At 39.2% G+C, this 25,918-nt stretch overlaps 2 protein-coding genes across 4 annotated transcripts in view; both read left to right on the top strand.

Annotated features, from left to right (window-relative positions):
• The window catches only part of hipk3b (homeodomain interacting protein kinase 3b), a 34,866-nt gene extending 17,769 nt beyond the window's left edge, over window positions 1-17,097 (top strand). The window contains exons 4-17 of one of the 3 annotated variants that reach the window (XM_088412612.1): window positions 2,512-2,631; window positions 2,715-2,801; window positions 3,981-4,165; window positions 4,246-4,405; window positions 6,491-6,614; window positions 6,832-6,953; window positions 7,093-7,217; window positions 7,510-7,677; window positions 8,403-8,735; window positions 8,810-8,956; window positions 9,060-9,307; window positions 9,518-9,569; window positions 10,361-10,494; window positions 11,403-17,097. In XM_088412612.1, coding sequence (XP_088268738.1) covers window positions 2,512-2,631; window positions 2,715-2,801; window positions 3,981-4,165; window positions 4,246-4,405; window positions 6,491-6,614; window positions 6,832-6,953; window positions 7,093-7,217; window positions 7,510-7,677; window positions 8,403-8,735; window positions 8,810-8,956; window positions 9,060-9,307; window positions 9,518-9,569; window positions 10,361-10,494; window positions 11,403-11,911 — 2,514 coding nt within the window. In that variant the 3' untranslated portion in view covers window positions 11,912-17,097. Of the gene's footprint in view, window positions 1-2,511; window positions 2,632-2,714; window positions 2,802-3,980; window positions 4,166-4,245; window positions 4,406-6,490; window positions 6,615-6,831; window positions 6,954-7,092; window positions 7,218-7,509; window positions 7,687-8,402; window positions 8,736-8,809; window positions 8,957-9,059; window positions 9,308-9,517; window positions 9,570-10,360; window positions 10,495-11,402 lie in introns of all 3 variants that reach the window. The other 2 variants (XM_088412610.1, XM_088412611.1) reach the window with 2 other exon arrangements.
• Window positions 17,098-18,777: 1,680 nt separating this feature from the next.
• kiaa1549lb (KIAA1549-like b) overlaps window positions 18,778-25,918 on the top strand; it is a 58,007-nt gene continuing 50,866 nt past the window's right edge. Inside the window, exon 1 of the mRNA XM_088414045.1 lies at window positions 18,778-19,248. Coding sequence (XP_088270171.1) covers window positions 19,020-19,248 — 229 coding nt within the window. The 5' untranslated portion in view covers window positions 18,778-19,019. The remainder of the gene's footprint in view (window positions 19,249-25,918) is intronic.

The raw sequence follows: 25,918 nt of genomic DNA, 5'->3' as shown, positions 1-25,918 counted from the left end.
TCAGATGGGCAGATGAGCTTGGATGAATGTTGCCAAAAATAAGAGATGTGAGAAGGGCTAAAAAAAGAAGCAAGCTAATAGGTGTGAAGAGACTTGAAATACAGACTGGTTTATCAAATGTAACGGCAAAAACTTCAAAGTAAAAATGACATTACAGAAACGGTCTTCATGTTAAATGTGGCTGGATTAGATCCACAACAAATATGTTCATACTATGTGGGCTTAGCAGAAAAAGCTGCTACTACCTGGCATTATTATTATAATAATTCAATTATTATTCCATTATTATTTAATATTTTTTTTAATTTTTATTGGGGGGTATAAAATAGCATTTGTAAACGTCATTAGTAGTTTGGAACATAATTCTGTTGTATTTAGAATACAATAGAATTATAACCTGTTGTCCCATGGTATATTTTAGTTCCCAGTGGAATTATCGGAACAAACATTCAGTGGGTGCAGCTCTTGACTAATTAATTTGCTGCTACTTTTCCCTACAGGATTTCTTATATTCTCAGAGCCTGCCTACTGCCTTTCACCAATTACCTACAGTTTACATATTGCTATCTTGTCTCATGACAGTTCCCAGAGAGAAAACAGTACTGTACAGTACAGTAATTTTAATTTACCATTGTACATTATTAAAAAAGTCTTGTTTGGAAAAAAAAAGAAAGAAAAGAAAAAAGAAAAACATGCGCAGGGTCTAAAACATCTATTTGAGTATTACGAGTAAATGTATATTTGTCTTTGAATTTGGAGCATTTCACTAAAATAGCATCAACAAAAGAAGCATTTGTCATTTCAGTATTCTCTTGCGGTAAAATGCGCAGCTTAAACAGTAAGCTGACTAAAATAAGGAGGCCACAGTCAGGCAGCTGCCTGTTGGCGCGAGGTGTCATCCACTTGCCACGTTGGGGATCTGGCTGGGGCCACTCCTTCCGTTCCATTTTGTACTTATCTTTTTGCTAGGGGTCTGTTTCCATCTTACACAGCATATTGTATTTATAACTCAGAGCCATACTCCCCTCACCCCTCTTACCTTCCTCATCCTATGTTACATAGCCTAGTTAGCTTTTAATTTTAGTGGCCAACGTGAGAAAAACACGTGATTTGTTGATAAGGGGTTCAAAGTTGTACAAGTACAGTATTCTAGTTTTCAATATTAAAATAGTTCTATTCCATTAAAAGAGTTTTACTCAGCTCCCTTAATCTATCTTTACTTTTATCATAAACAAATGAAGGCATTTCTTGTGACATATCAACATGGACATAAGTTGTGTCTGTTGCCCACACACAGACACATTGCTTGTTTATACCCCAGGATCAGACAAACATTCAAGCTTGAGCTCAATAAATACTTAGATCAGAGTTCAACACATTAAATGATGCCAGCACAAACATTCTCAGGGCCTACAGTGCAGGAAGCTTTCAGATGCTAAATGTTTAGTTACTCAATTATCACAGCTTTTTATGTTATGTATTGTGATGTTCAAGGAGTTATTGAATGCTAAGTTTTTATACACTGATTGATTCTACTATGAAACTTATTCTCTCAATATTAATAGATTTAACCTTGCAGGAAATTAGATTGTCCACACAGTCTTGAACTTTGCAAAAATGTAGTTGATTTCCACCTCTCTAAGGCTTTTTTAGTATTTTGCCTTTTCTATGTGCACCTTTACAAATACCGGTTTATAATGCACATCAATCTTCGTATATTCAGAGCATACTATTGGAGGCTGTTCAATAAAGTCTTTGTGTCCTTGTTCCAATTTATTTTTTGTTTTTTGAAACTTTGCTTTATAGTCTTGTTTTTTTCCCCCCGTGTCATTCTCATTTTCTAAACAACTTCTAGTCATGTTTTTCAATTTCCAAAACATAATACCCAAGAGCCAAGGTTTTAGCAAGGCCACATTTAATTTTGGCCAAACTGGCATATGCAAATAGTGTGACATAACAGGATTTTATCATATTAAGGGGTATTCTGGCACTACAATGATTGACATGGTGTGACACATCTCTCTCAATATGTGGCTCCATGCTTCTTTGCAGTGCTGTATCTGTAATGCGTGTTGTCCTTAACACTTAAGTGTGATTGACGTCAGCAAGGCTTCTCACTGGCGTCCTGGCATAAACCTGTGTGTGCATGTGTGTGTGTGGCGCACCAAAGTGTCATCATTACCTAGGAAAACGTCTGGCATTTAGCGCAAGAGGACCTTGTTATCACAGCTAACATGCAAAGACTTAGGTTTAACAGTTTCATATGAACTGCAGTCCTCCAGGTCTATGATGCAGTGCCCGGATAGAAACTGAAGAGACTGTCTGGAACATTACAGAATGATGTTACTTTTGTTGACCTTTTTAATGACTCTTAAGTGCAGTGGCTGTGTGTGGAGTTTAAATGAATGTTGTTGTTATTTCGCTCACTGGATTGCTCACGACAATATCAATAGAATTATTTTTTTTATTGGTTTGATTTTCTCTCCCCATTCCTCTTTTCTGCCCTACTAGATTCGCTATATTTCTCAGACACAAGGTTTGCCTGGAGAACATTTACTACATGCAGGGACAAAGACGACACGTTTCTTTTGCAGAGAGTCGGACTCGTCTTATGCTGTCTGGAGAATAAAGGTGAACAGTTTATCTGCGCTCAATGAAATTGCTAGAGTTTAACTCCAAGACACCTTACTACTAAACATATTCTGTCTCCACAGTCTACAGATGAGCATGAGGCAGAGACGGGGATGAAATCAAAGGAAGCGAGGAAGTACATTTTCAGCTGTTTGGATGACATAGTGCATGTAAGTTCATATTTTCTGACTTCTAAAAGGAAGCTTCCAAAGAAGTAAGAGGATGCAGTTCTTTATTTGCAGAGGTGGAAAGCTAATCTGAATACACATCTTGTTAATGAGAGTCTGAATTTCTTTTAAAAAAAAAAAAAGGTCATCCTTTATTCAGAAGACAGGAACCTTACACTTAACCGTGAGTGCTAATTAGGGATGCACTGAAATGAAAATGTTTAGGTGAAACCAAAAATAAGAAATGCTTGACGGAAAATCAGAAAAATACACAAATAAAACCATTTAAGGGAGCATCAACTCATGGAAGCAATTCAACTTTGTGTATGGACAGTAAAATCACAATTAGCATCCTGCACATAATTCATACATTTACAGTTAAGGTTTGATGCTCTCAATTTTTTTCTGTCTAAGTTTGAAATGTCTGACTGCATTTGAATGTGTCACATCCATACTAACTTAGTGCAAACGCTGGAGACTCCTGCCTTATTGATTGACAGCGTGAATGATCAGCTGTTTATTAGCGTACTTAATCAGTAATTGAATATGATTTTCTTTAATAGTGGTATATTGATTTGATGTTGATCGCTCTGTGATGTGGCTCATGTGATGGCAATAAAATACAGTCGAAAGCACTCAAGTTCACCTCTCTGTTAAAACAGTGACAAAAGTCTATAACTATTGAAATAACGTTCCATATATTATTAGGTTTGTTGGCCCAATAGCGTGTGACATGAAGTTTTTATCTTGGTAGGATTCTTTTTTTTCGTTTTTGGCTTGACTATATGCTTTCGTAGGTCTTTTCTTGGCTTGCCTGTAAACCCAGAAAGGAAGTACAAGCTTGGCTGTGCTCTTTCCACAACCCTCTGAAATGCTTTACCACAGTATTTGACTACCATGTGACACCTCCTTCTTCTTTGTTCTTGTGTGAAACTCAGACAGATGCTTGCTGTTCTTTGTGTCACCACAAAATCAGTTTTTAGACTAATAGTTTCGGTTTTACTTGTCTTGCGTCCAGAAACTGAAAACACATTTATTTTGCTATTTTTCAGACAAATTTGGTGGTTCTCCATGTTAGTGTTCATAATTTCTAGAAATATTTACCATATTGCAAAAGTATTGCAATTACTTGAAGTGTACATTAATGCCAAAGAAGTGACCTGACTGAATATTTCGTTCCAGGTGAACCTGGTAATGAATCTAGAAGGCAGCGACTTGCTCGCAGAGAAGGCAGACCGCCGGGAGTTTGTGAGCCTGCTGAAGAAAATGTTGCTCATCGATGCAGAGGAGAGGATCGCCCCCGCGGAAGCGCTTGTTCACCCCTTCGTGACAATGCAACACCTGCTCGACTTCCCTCATAGCAACCAGTAGGTCCACTAAAACTCAACTTCTGCAAACCTGACTAGAGGTTGGACATCATTTTGACTTCTTTGTCTCTTGCATACAGTGTGAAATCATGTTTCCACATCATGGATGTTTGCTCAACCCGTCCAAACACGTATGAAGGAGCCAATAGGAGTAAGGGGCCCTTTGTCAGACCTGGAGCTGCTACTGCTGCAGCCGCAGTTAACCACCCCTTCAACAAAATGACTGTTGTCCACCCTCAAGTAAGCTATGAAGAGTTTACATGACAATGCTTGTCAGTATCTGTCTTACTAGACTTCATGGTCTTTCATTCAAAATGGGTCATAGTTTTGTTGGAATAACATACTACGTATGTTTGAATCAGGTCTCTACATTTCAACATAGGCCAACAAATACCCAAATTCACAACTACTCTACAGTAGCTGGTAATTAACATTCTGTATAATTTAATCCTTGTCTTTTTAGGACAAAACATTATCACATTTGTTCTAATCACGGTTTTAAAGAACGAAACATTTTTCTCAATGACTGTTAGTTGCTCGTATATCTGTCTCGATTGTCAAAAACCTCTCAGATCCTACTAATGGTTCCAGTTATGCATGAAATACAGTATTTCAGGCACCCTTATTCAATGGTCTTGAGAAATGGTTGCATTTGTGTCAAATGTTTGATGACAAATTTTCAAGTGGTTATATCTATTAATGAACGCTGCTCTACACTGAATGGTCCAGATGGAGATTAGGCTTCAGAGTGGGTTGGGCCTAATATGCTAATGTTGTTAATGACATTAAGAATGTATTTGCTATAAATCACATGACTATTTAGGATAATAAACAAAACAGTATGTTGTAATGCAGGGTTCAGCCCTAGTTATTGAAACCAAAATGAATGCAACGATCGTGAAAATGTTTGTTTTCCTCCCTGTGTTTGGATGCTAATATTGAAAAAATGTTTTGGGTTATAAAATCTCCTTGCCCTTATTGCCTTCAAAATAGCAGATTTGCCCATCTAAACTGCGTTGTAGCTCTGCTGTCATGGCAACAAAATCACGTCACATTGCTGAGGTCATGGCAACGCTGCAAATCTGTTGTTGCTGAGGAGAAATAAGGAGCTGACCCTTTTTTCGTCAGTCCCACTCTGTGATACACATCTTCAAATCAGTGACCCTTACAAATGCTATCTAAAAACACAAAAACATAAAATAGCAGACATAAATTTTGGGACAACATTTTTTTATTTCCTAGGTGTTAATAACATGGAACTTTTTTTTTCATCTTCAAAATGTTGTAGCTCAACAATCAGTCAATTTTAGGATGTAAAATCAGTCAATTTTACATCCTCTATTTTCTACGAGGCTCAAAATTCAGATAGGTTTCTTATGTCCAATTGAACTACTGCACCCCCCACCCTCTTGTAAGGCTGAGCTTATGCAGAGTATGATTTTGAGCCAAGAGTCTAAAAATGTGCAAACTCTGAATTACAAGTGTGTGAATCTGTGCATGTGGCTCAAGCTGTGAACACATGACAAAACACAAATACACCACCCATGTTGACTACCTTATCCTCACTACCTTATACGTGTACCTCTTTTCTGAAGCTAGATTTGTTAGGTAATGTGTCATCTGTGCTTCCAACAAAAGCCAATAGCCTCTGCTAACTTAAGGCTTTTACAAAGTTTTTCATACAGAGTAGTGCACTCCAGCTGTCGCTTGTGCAATGAGTGTGGCAAGCTATCCACACCCATTACAGGATGTCTCGGTCCACCAAAATTATGAACTTTAAAGACATAAATTCGGAATAAGCAGCTAACATAAGAGGGTTTTTTTTTTTTTTTAGTTCTTACTCGATGAGGTAGTCGAAGAATACAACTATTTGTTCTGTATATAAGATTTTATAAACAAGTTTCCTCTCTTACCACATTGCAAGCCGGACATTTGCATTTAAAATCCAAGGCCCCTCTTTGATGTAGCTTTTTTAATTAACCCCAGGAGACCATGTTGAGTGACATTTGTACCACTAATAGGGACTTAAACTGTAATTCTTTAACCTTATGACGCATGGCTCTTGTGTTAACTATCATGTGCAGCCACACAAAAGCTGTTGCTTAACAATATAGGCCAATTCTCAGTATCCAGTAAATGTAATTATTGCGACTAGCCAGCATCAGTAGTGAAGCAGAGGCAGCTGCTTTAAATGCCATGTGCGCACCACTCGTCTCAAAAAAGGGATTTCTTTTTATCACATTAAATTTTATTCAAATCAGTTATATTATTTTTTGTGGTTCAGTTTTAATAGTTCCGTCCTTTTTTTCCTCCTCTTTTTAATAGGCATTAGCACCATCTGCCCCTTCGGTGTTGCACCCCGGAATACCATTACAACCAGGAAGTGGACAGTTTGGAGCCAATGATTCATTTCAACAGGCACTCATTTTATGTCCCCCCACCATTCAAGGTAGGATGTATACATTTTACACTTACTTCCTGCACAGATTGTACTGATAATGTAAATTATTCATGGGTAGTACGTTTCATTTGATTCATTTTGAGTTACTTTTGTGTAATGCCTATTCAAAAAATGTTTTGAATCCCATTGCACTTTTTTGGAGAGACACTAGAACCACGTTCCTTGAAACATTGCTAACCAAGTATTCTGTATGTTATCCCTGCAGGAATACCCACCAACACTGTGAAACCAGCTGGCTACTCTGTTCGAATGGAGGCCTCTGTGCCTCTGGTCACCCAAGCACCCCCGATCCAACCCATCCAAATCAGACCAGGAGTTATCACGCAGGTAACACAGTAACATTTATGAAATCAGAGTCAATGACGCTGGAATGTGGAGGTCTTGTAACTTACATGAAAACAGTGTTTGAAGATTAACATCAGTGGCTGTAGATAAATACCTTCTATGGATCTCTGCACTTGAACAGGCTTGGTCGAACAGAGCCCAACAGATTTTAGTGCCCACTTGGCAGCAGGTGACATCAGTTGCCCCACCGCCAACCACTTTGGCATCTGACGCAGTAGCGGGCCCACCGAGAGTGGGTGACTGGGGGTAAGCTAAATCTGACATATGTTGGATGAATTGTTTTAAAACATTTTTGATACATACTATCATACTGTATAATAGAGCAAGGATGTCTTTAGCTTAAGTGTTTTTAAATGGTTTTTTTTTTTTCTATCTTCTGAAATTCGGTTGCGCTGCAACACAGACACAGAAATCTGTCTCCCTTGAATATTAATGATCAGTGAGTCATATGCGTGTCCTTTGGGACCGAGACCATTTTGTCAGTAATGGTGCTAAAGGCTTTTGGCTCAATGTGCAATGTTCTGTTTTCTTAATGCAGGAAAGTGCGTACCCATGGTAACCATTACAGCTCAATGATTGCCCACCCTCAGCCGTTCCTAACCAACCAAATGACCATGCCCGCCCACCAGCCAATAAACATTGGCATTGCACATGTGGTGTGGCCGCAGCCTGCTGCCAATAAGAGAGCGAAGCCTTGTACCAACAGGTATGTCAAGTGAGTTGCTTTTTCATTATAATCAAAAAGAGCAGATACACTACACCGCATTGAGAAGTGCTGGTATTCTTTTGCCCGTTATGGTGCTACATAAGGTAACCAGACTATTAAAAACACTCTGCGTCATGCAATCTATGATCATGACTAAAGATTACGCAGTTCATGGGGTGAATGGCAAATGCCACGTTAAAAAAAAAAAAAAAAAAAGTCATCAATCAGTGTCACTCTGCGTGTTTACCCGTTGTTTATTTGCAACTACATTTTTTGGAAACAGCCCTTTCTTTTTTGTTGCTTTATATTTTGGGGTGTCACAATTTTTTTTTAGTGTAAAATAAATCACCGTTCTGCTTTAACATGATTGTTTTTCAACAAGCTAGCATTTTTTCTGATTCTGGGTCAGAAACCGGTGTTTTTAGTGTAATCCACCCATGTTCTACTGCTGGTTACTAAAGAACAGAAAAAGATTTTTAAAAAAAAATTTTTGTTTTTCTCATGAAAGTAGAGAGCAAATTTAATTTGGGCTTGTTTGATGATTATAAAACACAATATTCCATGGCACTTGAAAGATCAGCAAAGACTATAAAATGGCTGGCAATTATAGGGAACTCTGCTGGTTAATAAACAGTTAATAAAAGTTAATAAACATTTTAATGAAAATTCAACTAAATTAATGTTGTTTTTCCATGATGTCATTGTGATGTGTCTTCCTCCTACAGAGGTGGCAGCTTTTCCCAAAACACAAATATCCAAAATTTACCATGCCAGTCCCCAAAGATGGCTGATACAGCAAAGAATGTGGAAGAGGCAGCAGGGGAAGAAGCTAGGTGCCCTGAAGAGGGGCATGCTGTTATACAGGAGCAAGAAACAGAGCAGGCGGAAGAGGAGGATGACGACAACTGCTGTAAAGTTGAGCCAGACTGCGAGGACCTTTCAGTTTCGCAAGAGCAGCGGCACGCCATGGTGATCTCAGAGCTAACTAGCCCCTCTGTCAGTGTCATCAGTATCAGTAGTGATGAAGAGGAGGGCGTACAAAGGCACTCGCTGGCGGAGTGAGTACAGTGACAGATCCCTTGAGCAAAAAGAGCCATGGCTCAATTGTAAATGTTTTTTTTTTTGTCGTCAGATGTAAAGGAAGTGCAGATTGCGAGGCATGTCAGAGCACAGTTAGCATGGAGAGAGTGTGTTCCCTCAGCAGCCCCGACAGCACTCTCAGCACCAGCTCTTCAGCCTCCGTGCAGTCCAGCGCATCACCTTGCAAACATCCCAACACGTATGATCAATACATGCTATCATAAGAAAGCCTAGGTGACAGTTTTGGTATTTGTCCAAATAAGTGTTGGCAATGATCTTTTTTTCTCCCCTCTCGCCTACAGTATGTCTGATGACGAACAGGAGAGTGGGTGCGACACAGTGGACATTTCACCTGCCTCCAACGGCAATAACAACACTCCCTTCCCCGAGCGACGTTACATCGTAAACAGCAATCAGAACTGCAAGCCTCGTATGACATGCGTTGCCCTGGAAACCGAGCCGAGCAAACCAGCCGTGCGTACGGCAGCAGTGCCTCCGATGAGGGTGCAAAACAACAACGCAGGCGTCTGTGAAACACCTGGCAATGCAGGTATTGCTAACCACATGATAACCAGTGCTTCACCAATGCATTAGTATGGATCTTATTATTCTTCGTAAAACTGACTGATGTAGAACTGTGCTGATATAGTTTGGAGAGTAATGCCCACTGGATTACTTACTTGGCCCCACAGGAGAGCAGCAAGTGCTAGGTCATGATAGCTCAAAAGTCTAGTCATCACTGCTGCTGTCTGCTCTACAGGTCACATGGCCTGGGATTACGCCATCTTAGTCGGCCAAAGAGGTTCTCCCAGGTGATTATGGGTGACCTGACTGAGCCCATCTCTGGAATGAATATTTATTTTCTGCCAATAATCTAATTCTACACTCTGCTAGCCTGTTTATCTGTGTGGTTGTGAGCTTCATAAAGCTACACATGGCAAGTGGGATTTGCTTCGAATGAAATATTCAAAACATGGATGTCTACCAGGAAACACATTTCCTGGCTGTCATCAATACAAATGTTTGAATATTTTATTTATTTACTTGTTAAAAAAAAAGGTTTTCCACTCGCCATGAGTAGGGTTTATAACAGCTGTGGCCAGTGAGACATCAATGTGAATGTTTATTTAACACTCCCACCCACTATTTTTATATTCTAAAGTTGGGGTTAGGGAAGGTTGCTATGTAAATCCTTCACAGAAATCATTCAGTCGTATCACCTTTCATGTCAAAGTCATGTCCCACCTCCAGCCGGCAACTGTGGCCCCACATAAAAGGGCACAGCTCTTGCTATTCCAGGGTGACCAGCTATATTTATAGCTGATGATCTGGCCTCACTATAAGCTCAATGAAAGGGCTTAGTTACCAGTTCCTCTCTGATCCTACAAGCATGTCTATTTTTAATCGTAGCGATCACATTCAGTGCAACCGGTGCCACCATGGTGAAAATTTGAAGCTGATCAAACAAGTGATAAAGCCTCCTGCCACAATTGTTGTTAAATGTCATCTACTTTTAGGAATGACGTGCTTTTTGCTCTTCTGTCTTTGCACAAATGATATTCATGTAAGAAATGAAATGTTTTTCCCCTCGCTTCTTGCTCAGTTTTGGAGTCTTCATACCAGTCCAAAGGGAGAGGCCTATCTGGGCGACATCATCACCACTCCACTCCTCTCCTCAACTGTTCCCAAAAGATCACCCCTTCATTCCAGCAACAGCAACCTTTAGGATTTGGGCAGGTGAGAACTTGTGGCAGCATAACAGTCACACCCTCATGCTCGCCTGCCAGTAAGACTGTTGTTTGACTACAGTGGAGATTTCCCAGAATAAGATTGGAGTTAAGTAAAACAAGTTTATCTTAAGATAACAGAAATAAGATTCTAATCAGAGATTCTCAAAGCAAGGTTTGATTATCATTAGATATGCAAAAGAATCACTTAATTAAATGCAACACCAGTCAAAAGTTTAGAAGCACCCTTGAATTAAGTGTTTTTCCATTAGTTAATCATTTCCTGTGTTGTAGATAAATACATCATTGATAATATAAGAAATGTTAATGGAGAGATCTATTCTTAATCACAACAAAATGTGAATTGTGAGGTCTCCGCTTAATACCAACGACATGTTTTGTCATTTTAATTCATCGAAGTAGGCACTGTTTGCTCAAATAAGTGTTGCACATTTTCTTCAGTCAGCCTTGTGATTTGGATGATGCTTTTTGACCAAGAATGACTTTCCTTTAATGGCTGCGCATTATCAAGAGTGAATTGATTTTTTTTTTTTTCTTAACCTATTTACTATGTGAGACCATTCGAATTTGAAGGTATTTCCAAATTTTTGACTGGTACTTTATAAGTAAAATTCAAAATCATTAAATCTTTTTTTCTAAGTTAAGAATAAAACAATACTCGTCATTATGGTGGTATTTTGAAAGCCGAATATGTTTTGAAGCGGTGCGTGGCGTAAACTGTTTGACAGCCACAAATATAGACGAGGTCTGCCTTTGCGCAAGTGGCCATCTTTATTCCTCCCTATAGCTTTCCATTTAATGGCGAACGTTGCAGTGGAAAGCCTTGGGTACAGCACCATCTAGTGGCCGACAAATTCACAACATGTGTTGTTGAAAACTGATCCGTATATTCCCCAGGTCCAACATTTCACTTCCTGCCACCAGGAATGGAACGGCAACTTTGGCCACCGCAGACCGCAGGCCTTCATCCCCCCCACCATACATGGGCCCGCGTTCACGCTGTCCCACAGCAGTCCGAACCACTCTGCAGGCCACCCCCACCTTGGGGGGCACCCGCACTCCCAACCCACCTTGTTGTCCTATCCCCCGTCTGGTCCTCTGGTCACGGCCGCGCCCGTGGCCCACCTCTTGGCCTCCCCTGGTGCCTCGCGTCCCGTCCTTCAGCCCGCTTACAGCATCTCGCACCCAGCGGGCATCGTGCATCAGGTCACAGTGGGCATCAACCCCCGGCTTTTGCCCTCCCCCACCTTGCATCCCCAAGGCCAATTCAAGCCCCTCTTCCCCCCGCATTCCTACATTGCCTCGCCGGCCTACGCAAGTTTCCCACTCAGCCCCACCAAAATAAACCAGTACCCCTACATTTGAGCTTGGGTGCCCAGGTACTCTTCTCACTACCCGAGGGCTAAGCGCACGGGGCGAAGTCTGTCTTAAACCACAAGCAACATGGTTTTTCATTTCCAAAAACCATGGCACAACCACAGAGAAAGCAAGCTATTTTTTTGAATCATGTCAACTTGGGCGTAATTGAACTTCAAGCTTTAAAGAAAAGAAAACAAACACAAAAAAAGAACAACGATGGAGATTATTTGGGCAAAAAATTTGAAGGAAATAACGTGTGAATGGTTGAATGAATGAGTAGTTAAACTCACACTTAATGTGTTTTGCACATTTGATATACCTTTGCATTGGATCTTCTACGAATACTCCTCAAAACAGGTAAATAATTGGGGTGGTGTCGAATAGTTTGACGTTGCACCCCCGATCCCAGCTATTTTTCTATATTGCCTTCTTACATAAGCAAGACACATCCACATTTGTAAAGCCATCCCAGTCTCTAGCTCTAGATTGCCAGATGTCGTCTACGGTGTATGTTGTACCGCGTTGCGAGTATTTGTACTTTTTCAGTGTGTTTCGGTGTTCGCAATGTCAAAAGTCAATTAGGCGATTTCAAATAGGGTCGTTCCTCACGCTGCATGTGGTCTTGCATGAGCAAAAAGTGTGTAAACTGAACGATGCGTAGACGTTGCTCTTATCGTATGTGTCACAAGACCCGCTGCATTGTATAACTGTCCCCAGCCATAGTGCCTTACATATTGTTCATGTTATTAATTATATATGACTATAAACAAGACTATTAATGTACTGGTCTGCAGCACTTGAAATTCCAATCGCTCGATGCATCCTATGTGTGAGTATATATAGTATATGCACATAGCTTGCATGGATGTGATGTATCACGGATAGCGGTGCTTATTATTTGGAGTCGGTGTATATTTCAGTGTGTCGTAAGTTCTTTTTCCGTTCATGCAAGAAAGACGGCATGCTTTGCTGTGGCGAATGCTTTGCTGTTTTGATTAAGAAGAAGAAGAAAAAAAAAACAACCCGAGTTTTTTGTTTGTCCGAACGAACCAGTGTACAAAGTGCAAGTACCGAGTATTGCTTCATATTTGATAATCACTTTCTATTTAGTGAGACTCTTATCACTAACAGTATTTGTACTGTTTGACGAACCTGCAATACAATCGAAATCGTCGCCTTTCCCTCCCCTGCCCGTCGCCATCTTTTTATTTCGACTGTCGTCAGTTCGTTTATTCGATGTTTAGACCTGTGCGGGCATGGCTTTGGCTAGGTAAGGAAAACAATGCAAATTAATTCACAGTATGGATTTTTCTAAGCCTGAGCAAACCATGCAGTGTTGGATATACACACATATATGGATGTATATTGTAGAGCTAGACTGTTTAGTACCCTTGCTTGATGAGGTGTGAGTTAATTATGTGCAATTCTCTCATTTATGCATGTGTGACAAAGTTAACTTTTCCCTTTACATCTGTTGATGGCTAAAGGCTTCTCAGTGTCGACTGCTTCTTTTAAACATTCCGTCAGGGAGGATATATATACATATATAAACATATATGGTGGGAGCAGGTGTCACTGGTCTACAGTATATACCATATATCTATATATGTAGACTATCTGTGTGTGTTTTTCTGTTTGGATTAGTTGTATGTGTATAATTTTGTCTTTAATTTCAAATGAAGTTGCTTGGCAGCACCAAAGACTGTAATTCATTTCCTGAGCAAGGTAGCTACTCTGCGTAAACCTCACTTAGATCGTAGTTGTAGAACCGGGGTGGATTAAAAAACAAACATGCATCATGTATTTAAAAACGGCAGAGGTTTTGTCTAGCTTATTGGGCAATTAATAAGTCGTATCATTTCTTTCTTGAATGTATCATAGATAAGCTGCTAAATGATGATTGCCACTTCCATAGCTGTGAAATTAGGTGATTTCTCTGAGTTTGAACCTAGCATTGCGATTTGTTCTTCTTTTTTTCCCTTTTGGTGTGCGTGAGCGTGCGTGTGTGTTAAGTCCCTAATTATCTAAAATAGAAGTGGTTTTGATTTGTTTTTCGTGTTCCTATTTGGAGTGTCATTGTAACTACTGTATTGCTGTTAATGAACACTAGTTGCATTTGTTGTTTCTCGAGGTGTGCGTGATTTTGCATCAGTATTTTATCCTTTGCGACCTATCCTTATGGCTCATCACAGCATAGAAGTGATGTATCAGTGTATAACTTCATTTTAGGCTGTTTTCATATTGACGTTTCGTACACATTTAAAAAGCCGTAGCTTGCCGTATCAGTTTAACTTGTACGTTGATAATAAGATTAAAGTGAGTCATTGTGCATGTTAAAATTATCACTCGTCACAAAGAAATTGGGATGAGGACACATGCCCCAAAATAAGCAATTTTCATCCCGAAAAAGGTTTTTAAAGGATTTGACCTAGTATTTATTGTTAGATTTTTTTGTTATTTTATTTTATTTTTTTTTATCTGTTCAATGTTATAAGAATATCAGCTTTGCCTTGCGTTTTGATCGCTGCCCCCACTCGTCTCGATGTTTTTAAATTGGAAAGCGGCCGTTGTCGTGTGTGGTCCTTTACTGAAACTGAAGCAGTGTTAGCAGCACTGTGTATGTGCCTTGAGATACAGAACATTGGAGATGCATATTGGAGGACGAAGACCTACAATCCGTTAAGTCTGAACAATACTCTATAAGGACAAGTGCTGGGACACTTACAGAATGTGAAAATGGCAGAAAATGTGGCTTTTGTCTCACCCCTTTGTCTAGCTCACAATCAATAGCCTCTTTTACATAGAGATTATACAAAATGGCGTCAGAGCAGTAGCTACGGATAAAACTGGTATCTCAATTTTACACCGACGAGTGTGGTTTCTGTGCTCTCTCTTAAATGCTCTAGTGCTATCAGTTATATTTGTAGGTGTTTTTCAAACTAGGTAACTTCCCGATACAGAAAGGATCACTACTAAATACTCCATATAGTAAGACTTCGTAGCCCGCAAGACACCAGTGAAAGAATTTACAAAGATTTAATTAAAAAGCTCTGATTTCTTACTCTCATTTCTTATTCATTACTCGTAATGAATAATAAACTACAGAAAATTACTTGATACCTATCACTATAGAACTCAAGTCATTTTTCAAGATGCAAACAAGTGCAGTCACTTAGGAGTTTGCACAATCTTAAAACGGAAGATATTAAGTTTTGTTGCACAGCCAACAGTGTTACCCAAATAGCTTCAACAACTAAAAAAATAACCAAAGCAAAAATGGATTGCGGGTCAGTATCCATTGACACACCAGATTGTCTTAACGCAGAAAGTCTCCCAATGTAATTGTTGTATTACAAATAATGTACATTATAATTCCTGAGTTTTGCCATTTGCGAGACAAATATGCCTCACAAGATTGGCTGTTGGAAATAAGGTAAAAAAGGTTTGGGCCCCGACCACTAAAATGCTTGTTGAAGTGTTTTGAACCAACCTGAGAGGTTTGAGAGAGAGCTGGCTGACGCCAAAATAAAATGCATTACAGTACAGTAACCATCTGAGAGGTGTACTGGTTCACATCGCTATGAAAGAAAAGAAGCACTGATTTGCCGAGACAATTTTTAATCATTGCAAATTTTAAAATCAGAATTTTAAATCAAGGGCAATAAGCCATGCCGCAATCATCCATGTCAGAACAACAACTTGAGAAGCTTTAGCAGGTGGTGTAGAAGAGGCTAGTGTTGAGTGTTGAGGTTAGGTCCAGTTTCTGGACTCCTTCCAATGCTTTGCAGGAAGCCATATCTGTTCCCATTATCACGAAAGAATAGACATTTCTTGGTAAGATGAAGTAAATCAGTCCCAAAACATTTGTCCATATACAGTAGACAAGTGTACAAAGTGGCCTACTGATGGAAACAAATAAACCCTAAGATAGACGACTTTATCCTGTTCCCCTCTGATCAACTTGTAGAAACATCAGAGGATGGTGCATTATGATGGATTGTACCAATAATACCCTTAGATACTTAATAATCATCATGATCAAAAAAAAAAAAAAAAAAATCACACGTCTTAGGATTGTCACTGGCTTGAAACAGCAGATGCAATACTTAAAACATTTTTGCCGTCATTGCACCACACAAGTGTTCTTAGATGATCTGTACTTTACATGACGTTGCATGTGCGTGGCTTTGTTTTCGTCAAGCACCCGGAGCACATTTTTGCTAACACTGGCTTGGAAGAATCATCAACTTCTCTTCTCGCATGTTGATTTTTCTCTTTATTAGTTACGGAGATGATTACTGTTGTGGTTTCGCGGCACGCTCACAAGCGCGACGCGTTTCAACACCGACGTGGGTGTACACTTTTTCTTTGTTACTGATTCAAATCGTGCATCACGGACGAGAAAACGTTTGACAACAGGACATGAACTTGGGCAGATGATTACTGTTTGAAAAAGTATACCGATAACGCGCATGGGAAATGTCATCCGTTTTGTGGTTCCTCCGAAAGTATTCACCAGCAATGCGACGCAAGAGGAGATGAAACCATTCTACCCATCACTTTGCTTTACTGAAATGTTTGCTTTTGGAAGATTTGTGTAACATTTAACAGATAAAAGAGTTTGTAAACTATTATAGTAATGATTTTATGACAAAAAGAAAAAAATCCTCTGCTGCGGTTTTATCTTTTAGAGCTGTTAATTCAGGGTCTGTATTACTCCCAACGTGCTACTGTGTTATGGTTTGATTTGTTTTTGCCCTATTTTGTTTTCGCTTGTGTTCATCTCTTTCTGCAGAATTAATTCATGCTGCAAGTTATGGAATTATCTGTCTAGATGGCTCATCAAATACACTTGATTATGAAATCTGAGCTATTACTGTTTATAAACCTGTAGATTATTTTGTGGCTTTGATGTTTGTTTGTTTTTTCTTCATTTGTTTTATTTGCTTTTTGATTTGTCTGTGCTACACTAGTTTGCCATGTAGCAATTGCACTGTGCAATATTTACAGTATGAGGACTGGGAAACTAACTATGGATGTGATGTCTCTTTACAGTTTGCGTTAGTGTTTCCTCTCTAGTTCTCAGTGATTTAGGTGTGACCAAGCCTTCTCTACTTAGTCACATTAAGCGGGTTTTCCAGGTGACTCTTTTGGTGAGTGTCGAAGTAAGACTTATAAATGGTGTATTATTGTTAAGATTCACTTTGAATTAAAAAAAAATCTATTGACAGTTTTTTTGCAATGTCTGCTTGATCATTCATTTTGGTTTGGGTGTTTAGATTTGGCCAAAGATTTTGACAGTAATTGGATTTGGTGTTTTTGTACTTTACTATCTATTATGCAGTGAAACTGTTAAAAGTGACACAGAAGGAATATGACTTGCAAAAAAAAAAAACACAAAAAAAGCCACATTTGAGTCACTGATAAAACACAACAGTCACTGTATACTTCTAGTCTCAAAATTAAGATCCAAAACCTACCAAGGATTAAGTATGGTTCATGAGAGATTTACCATTTGCGATTCTTATCAAGAAAGAAATTATGATTTTAATTCAGCGATATTTGAATGTGTGTCCATTACGTTTTCTGATGTGACATGAAGTACTTGGACATCCAGCACAGAAACGGAAGAAAAAATGACTTGTTTTACCATTGGCCATGTAAAATGAGATTATCAGATTAAGGGCTCCTTTGTTAAATGGTATCTATAGTAGTCGAGGTCAAAGGTCATAGAAGTCTATTTTTGTTGCCCTTATTTGAATGCTTTGTGTCTAGCTCAGGGGTGTCCAAAACCTTTTCCTCCAAGTACAGAAAAAGTTAAGTTAAAAAAAAAAAAACAACTGAATTATCAACCACACCAAACCATTCAAGCAATATATTATATAGTACTTTTTTTTTTAACTGCAACCTGAGCTTTTCTTTTGTAAAGGCAAACAATTTTCGATTTTACCAAATGTGGAGGTGGTCCAAGGACCTGTAACCCATCAGAATATATCTGCACCTGCACTGAACAGCAAACGAAGCCTATCAATTTTAAGAACCAAAACAAGCAGAAATGCTACTATTAGTTTAGCTGTAAATGGTTACTTTTAATCTTTGCATATTTAGAAAATCCCTCAAGTTACGCTGTGATTTTTTTTGTAGCAACTTGTTATAAATTGCGGTCCACTTAATAATGGACACTGGGCCACAAATCGTGTACCCATAATTAGAGCACCACTGGTCTAGGTTGTTTTCTCCAATTCAGGGTAAAAGAACATGGTTTAGCTGCAGTAGTTTTCAAAATGTCCTCATAAATTAAAAAGGGAAAAAAAAGGAAAGCAGTAGGATTAATTTGGGTAAACAGTATAAAAGGGAACTCCTAATTACATATAGATTGTTGGACTGTATTTTTGTAATTTAACTTAGGCTTTTGTATTATGCATACCTGATACAGAATGGCAAAATGTAAATTGATATATTTTTGGACCTGTTCAATAAAATCAGGTAATTTTCCTCACCTGAAACAGAATAGTAAAATGTAATTGGCAGTGTTTTTGGACCGGTTCAGTAAAATAGTTTAATATCCCCTCACGTGATTCAACATAGGGAATGGGATTTAGCCTGAAATGAACCTTACATGATGTATTTGAAAGTGCAGCTAGCGAGTTTAAAGTTCCTGTGAATGCTGCAGCCACACGACCTTGCTGCTTGTTGCCCGGTGCTCTACTGACCCCACGTGGACAAAAACAGGTACCGCGTACAATTGACGTTATACCGAGAGAATTTCAAGACGAGTCCTTGTTAAACACGTGTTAAAACTGCTTATTTATTTTTTTCCAAAATATTCAGTCCAACTAAACAAAAGCAATAGCAGGATTCAGGAGTTGCAGCTACAATTCTACCCTCCTACCAGCGTGTGCACGCGCTCTGCACCACATGCCGATGATGATGATGCTCTTGATGATGACGATGGGTGGACCGAGTGGAGGTGGACCGGTAGGGCTCATTTCTTCATCTGGCTTGAACGCAACGTCAAGCACCCCGAAGCCCTTGCACCCTTCGCCCCCCTCCCGCCTTTCTGCAGCCCTGGCCGCAAGACCGGATCACAAGCCCGCAGAAGCCTGATCCAATGTATTATTCACGCGCCAAACTTCAGCAACTCATCCACCGGATATGGCTGCCGGTCTGAGGAAGCGTGCGCCGGGGGCAGCCTGGGCCGCGGACCCCGCACCGGCGAGGGATGCCGGAGGGAGAGGAGGAGGAGCAGGAGGAGGAGGACAAGAGGGGAGGCGTGCGAGACGAAGGAGCAGGTGGCTGAGCGCGGCAGCGGGAATGCCTGCAAAGTGTGCGCTGGCTGCGGGGATGGTTTTACTCCTGCTCCGGTCTTCTTTGGCCGCAGAGGGTAAGGCACACGAACACATCACTCGCACACAAAAAACATGCAGATGGGTGCATCATCATCATCATCACCATGCGTCTCCTTTCTCCCGCCACTGTGAGTGAGTGTTGCGTTTCACACGGCATTGTTGTGCACATTATTTGCTGCAGGCTGCACGACTCAGTGGATGAATTGAGGCTCACCTGAATAGCGGAAATCTAACACGCACCATGTTCATTGTTTCTAAGCGTTGTCGCTTCACTAGGGATACCTAATGCATGTTCGGCATTGTGTTTATTTTTCATTATAGACCTGTGTGATCATACTGAGAGCTTGGGAGTAGCCTCTTGTGTACCTCTGTTCTAACCAAAATTTTAGGAACCACTCTTGTGTGATGCAGTGCAGCAGTCAAAAATATGTTTGGTATTTTGGATGCAAAACTGAATTTCAAACTTTTAAAGAGCTCTTGATAACATGTTGGGTAGTGACCAAAAGTGAAGTTATCTGAGGACCATGGTAGGCATTTGAAGTCATCTGAGGGCCATACAAAATTGATGACAAAATATAATCAGTAATGAGTAAATGGATCATCCATCCATGCTTATCCTCATTGGGGTCACAAGTAAGCAGGCACATAATACAGCTGACAATGGGCGAGAGATGGCCTACTCTGGATTGGTCACCAGGCAATCACAGCACACCTATTTTAGTGCCTTATGATGAGAGTTGATTTTTCGGTTTGGCCACAACACACAAACATGAAATGATTCTTCCATGTTGAAACGAATGGAAATGTCATTAATATGTTACGGTCAGCAGCCCCCAAAAAGTTTTTATTACTAAGGCAAAAAAACAAACAAACAAAAAACCTCTAAATTATTGTACTAGACTAAGTAGCATAATTAAGAATGTAAAGAATTAAGCGGTCGTACAACATGATTTGATGTTGCCATTCAGTTCATTGTACTGCTCCTTCACATGCGCGCTGTAGTATAATAGTATACTATATATATGTAGTATATACTATATAATATATGCAGTATAGTACAATCACACAGACACAAAAACAGAAGGATAGTACACTGAAATATGAAAACATGGGCTCAAATTAAAAATATAGAAGTAATCCATCACACCAATTGAATACTTTGAAATTGATCTAAGCCTGAATAATGTCTGTGACATTTTACTTTTATATATATATATATATATATATATATATATATATATATATATATATATATACACATACTGTATGTATAGTATATATGTGACTTATTTGCTAATATATTAATCAATCATAGCAAGCTGGCTGCGTAGCCTACAAGTGTTGTTTTACCATTTATTTTGAAATAATCTTTGTTTTCAAAACTGCTTTCAGCCTGCCAATGCCATTTTGCAATATGCGTTAATTACAATTACAATATGCATTGAGCGAACCAGATAGATGGTCCGATGGATGGATTTTACGAAGGCAAAGTTATGTACTTGTTTTAAACACACTACACTACCCGTAATTCTCGTTATATGAATAGTCTCAGTTTGTCTGAACTGTAAAACAAAACTGGGGGGTGGCATTAAACAACTTTTTTTAATTTAAATGTCTTTTCAGTGAATTTAACCATGATCATTGTCTAGTAATAACGTGAAGGGAGTTATTCTGGGAATGCAAAGCAGTGCAGTCGCATGCGTTTCAGAGCATCTGGGTCAGCACTAATGACACACATAATGTTGCCAAGAGTAGGTTTAACTCTGAGGTCAAGGTTGCCTGTAAAAGCCAAGCTTTCTCCCTGATGAAATTGCATATTGTTTTCATTCTATTACGACTGTGACACAACACGGTACGGTACATTTGACCCCACCAAAAGAAAAACAAGTGAGTGCTGCAGGGGCGCATGTTTAATACGAGTAGATATGCTGACTGTTTGGAAGGAGGCTGAGATGAGACAAGCGGTGCCTCAGCACTGATGACTACCATCACTACCACCACGTCACAGCTACACACACACACACACTGCAACACTGTCAACTAGCATTAGAAACAACGGGCTGCAAAGATGCTCATTAGACTGAGCTGTGTCTTGAGCTGACAGTAGCAATAAAGTGTGCCCCTGCGAATTGCCACTTATTTTTTGGAGGTGCGAACCTTTGCGCCGATGAGCTATCTGTAAGTTGAATTGCGTTAACGACCTTAATTTAGACAAAGGTAGCGCCTTGCCACCATCTTGTGGCATCTCGTTGCCAATAAACCAAATGGAATTGAGTTGAGGAACTTCATTCAAACAAAAGTAGGGCTTTGCTGCTATCTTGTGTCATCTTATTACCAAGGAAATGTGTTGACATGGGGTGAGGAGCTTCAGTTAGGCATTTTAATGCCAGGGAGCTATGTTGAATTGAATTGAAGAGCTTCGTTTGGATAAAAGAACTGCTTTGTGACAACTTGGTGTTAATGAGCCATTATCTTGTTAGAGATCTTAGCCTATCCTATCTTATTATCTCTGTATGATATTGAAATGTTTTTGAGGAGCTTCATTTAGACAAAACTAGTGCTTTGTCACCATCTTCTTCCATTGGTAGACCATTGTAAACCTATTTTAAAGGATGCGTCATGTTTTGACTGATCTCAATAGGACTCTGCCTCTTACCTTTCGTTATAGTCACATAATCAATTATCGTCAATTACCGTGCACACTTTTCACCACCAACACACATTCCAATGTATAATACAGCGTTAGCCCACATTTACAAAACTCATTACTTGCAAATTCACCTATATTATTCTTTTGCTTATTATTCGCTAAATAATCTCGCCTAAATATGAACGTAAGTGTTCATTTGTCAATCTCAGCGTCAGCATTTTGACAAACTAATTTTTGGCCCAGGTTTTCAATACCATACTTTAGCACATCTACTCCTTCCTTATTGGTTTCACAACTTACAATAAGTTTTTGCTGATAAAAGGTAATAAAGATCTATTTTGACTACGCCATGATGCCATTGAACATTTTTGAATTCGGGTTTATAATAAGAAATGGAATGAAAGGAAGTAGAGAGATTTGCAATGTATAGTCACCTACAGTGATCAGCTCATGGACATAATTTACACACACTTTAGAATACAATGTGGACAGTGTAAAGTATAGCTCGCTGCGGCAAGATGTTATTTCCAGCAAGAAAAAAAAAAAATCTCTTGCTTGGTGTGCTGGGACAGCCACGTAATGTTTGCACACCCTGACCAAACGGTGAAAATTGTCCTCGTTTTGGGCCACCACATCAGCGACTTCTGTGTTGTGGGAATTTGTAGTGTTTGCCCATAACCACAAAATCTCTGTGCGCGGTGGAATAATTACACACCTTCCATTTTGATGGTGCAAGCGGTAAAGCTTGAACCTATTTTCCCTGCCTTCCCCGGTTCTCCCTCACTTACCAAAGCTGCACAATCAGAAAGTAAAGTCAATTGAAATCAATTAAGGTGACAGACTGACTTCATTTGGCGCTCTCATTAGTTGCTGCAGGCTTATCAAGCCAAAAACACGTAATTAGCAACTAGCTAACCCCGCGCTCTAAACAACATTGCGGAATAATGAAGTCGAAAAAATCGACTGCCTCGTCGGTAATCTTTCTGTTATTTTCATTCACAGAGGAATATAAGAGCCGCACTGAAAATAACAAAAACAATGTTTGCCTCTACGGAGCACATGAGTAGCCCATGTGCTTGTTTAAAAAGGAAAAAAGCTCCCCAGTGATACGACGTTGTGAATTCCTTGGAACGTTATGGAGAAGTGATCATTTTACAAAGCAAACACTTGAAGAGATGTCTTAAAATTCAGTGTTGCGTATTAACTGCCGAGCCTGGATGCTGGATGTTGGACAAGTATAAGTCTATTTCATTGACTTGCCGGTAATTTTGTATAATTCCCCAAATTTTTATTTAGCAACATTTTGTACATTTTTCCCCAACATTCTCATCAGTATGATTAAAAAAAATCATGCCTACTGCATAATTTTTTGTTCTCTTTTCAACAATTCACACTTTTCCTAATATTTTACATTTTATACCCACAAAATCCCCATTCATTTCCTACGACATCCCAAATTACCTTATCAAATTACTTTTACTTTATGACTAATTCATACTGTTACATCTTTGAACTCTTCAGCATCCCTACCTCAAACTTTTTCAAAATTTCAAAAAAGTCATCAATTTATTCTTTGTTTTCCCCTCCAATGTCCACAATTTGAACTGTTCCAAAATGGAATAGTTGCTCTCATACCAAGTAAAATTGTTCTCCAGAAATTTCTAAATGAAAGCAAACAAAAAAAACATATAAAATTTAACTGTTCATCTCATCTTTACAAAACATTTTTCTTTTAATATTTCAAAGTAAAAGCTAAAATGTTAAATGTTTCTCGTTTATCTCCTCTAACCTCAACATTTTTTGACCAATTCTGTTAATTTCTTAATAGAAGCAACATTTTTCCCCGATTCCACATTGTTTAATATCATTCCATATACTTCAAAATAGTTTTATAATATTCCATGCATGGCACATGTTTCATAGTTTTTAATTGCCACGCACAATTTTTCCAGAAACTTCTTCATCTAGTTAACTGTGAAACGATACAAAAAGCTTCTTTGGTCCTTCCCAATTCTTTTTCTGCAGCCTGGCTGCGTCAGATGAAGTAACCCTTCCACTTTGTGTTTCATTGAAAAGAATCATGCAAGAAAGACAAGATGACATTTTCTGCACATTTTTTCTCTTTTTTTTTCTGCCCCTGCCAGCATGAGCTCTTTCAAAGTTGCCCCCAGGGTTCCAACAATTTCCTGGAAGTCGGTTTACACAAACAACAACCGTGACTCACCCTCCATAGCGTTCGGCCGACCCCGTTTCCCTCGTTTCACCTCGCTGTGGTGATTTAGCGCACAGCGGTTAATTAACTTGGGGGTAATCTTAAGAGGAATGTCCTCGGTCCAGATCGATGTTTGCCCGCGCAGATGCGGCTCGCCCTCATCGCCATGTCAATTTCCAAAGACGTTAAAAACAGTGGCGCGCTGTTCAAAATGTCAGCGTTTAGATTCTGCTCACACGTCTTCATCTGTCTGGAGTTCTTGCAGGCCAAGCGTTTCAGCGCTCAAATTGAAAACGCTGGTGTCAAATAATTAAACATTTATTGGTGCTGGAAATTATCTCTGAGAGGCTCTTTGTCATATCCTAATGAAGTTTTAAAGGGCTAGCTTGCCTGCTTTGAATACTAGCATCCTTTCCAGAAGCCGCACATGTAACGAAAAAGGCAAGCGTGCCTTCCAATTAGTGCAGCGGGCCATCTGCTCGGTATTATCCCCAGTATAGATCATTGCGATCAAGGGAATATTCGTTCTTGTGTGTTATGAGCTACATTCGTGGTTCTCCCCTGCTCTGCGTTTAAGTGTGCATGCCTGCTAAAGGCGGACAAAGCTTTGGTTCTTTGTGCTGCTTCACATAAATCAGTCCCTGTCCGATACATAGATCTATAAATATCAACGTGCAGAAAAAACGGACATGCTATTTTGAATTCCTTTTAAATCAATGCCGATTCGGAATCTTACAATAAAACAGTTCCTGTTTTATTGTAAAATTCCGAATTAATTGATGAATTGCCCCATGTAATATAATTTGTGAATACTGCACCTACGATTATATTAAAATATTGTCGAATTGATAGAACACATTTATTTGCATATTAAAATCAATGTATTGTTGGTTTTTAAAATGAATAACGCACTAAATTCTACACACTGTACCTTTAAATAAAGATGTTAATTAAAAGCAGGGCATCTGAATGCATTGCAGTAATTGGCTTTGTAATAATTTGTTGAAATTAGCAACAGAGAGAAAATTTGGACAAAATCGGCAGGGTTTTTTTTGTATGGCATTTAATTGTGTTAATATGGAGGGAAAAAAAAAGAAACAGACTATTCACATGTAATTTGCGCTTTGCTAACTTAGCCTTTGTGTGAACCATAATAGCTTACCACTCCAGCTATTTGTAATTGCTCCACAGTAACTGATTTCACATTTAAGTTGGTCAGCGCATTTTAATTAGAGGGCACAATGAATGGGACTTTGTTCTTTGTGACCTGACCTGTTTTTTGAATTCTCACGACTACAACTAGCAAAGAATTGTTACATTGTCATCACGGAAAATGGAATTCTTTTGTGTACACCTCCTGTGTTTTAGTTTGACAATCATGCTTGGATGGGGTCGCCGGGGTCATGCTATGTGTGGGGCGTATGAGAAGGATTTCCCCATCTTTTCAAGTCTTTTACACTAGCACTGATGCAAATGGAACCATAACAGGCAAAGTGTCTGGGTTGGTCCAGCGTAGCTACAAACTGTTCAAATCGATGATGTAGGTCCCCAAACCAATGACAGATAAAGTACTCCTTTATCGTAGCCCATATTATTTCGCCCCCAATTTTTCTTACTGTGGTTTTAAACTTTTAACGGAAATATTCATGATATTGCAATATTAATTTCCGCCATTTCAAATAGCCTTGAATTATTCTGCGCTTCAAAATTTCATAGGATTGCATTACGTGAACCAACACGGAACCTCAAGAAGCCACCAGATGACCCCCTGTGATGTCCCTAAAGTTTGACTGAGGAGGTCTACTTGTAGTTAAAAAAAAAAGAAGGAAAATACATTTTTCCT

This window comes from Hippichthys cyanospilos, chromosome 4 (assembly GCF_059441005.1).
Source record: "Hippichthys cyanospilos isolate Australia breed blue-spotted pipefish chromosome 4, RoL_Hcya_1.0, whole genome shotgun sequence".
Classification (NCBI taxonomy): domain Eukaryota; kingdom Metazoa; phylum Chordata; class Actinopteri; order Syngnathiformes; family Syngnathidae; genus Hippichthys; species Hippichthys cyanospilos.
This window is presented reverse-complemented; position numbering and strand designations above follow the sequence as displayed.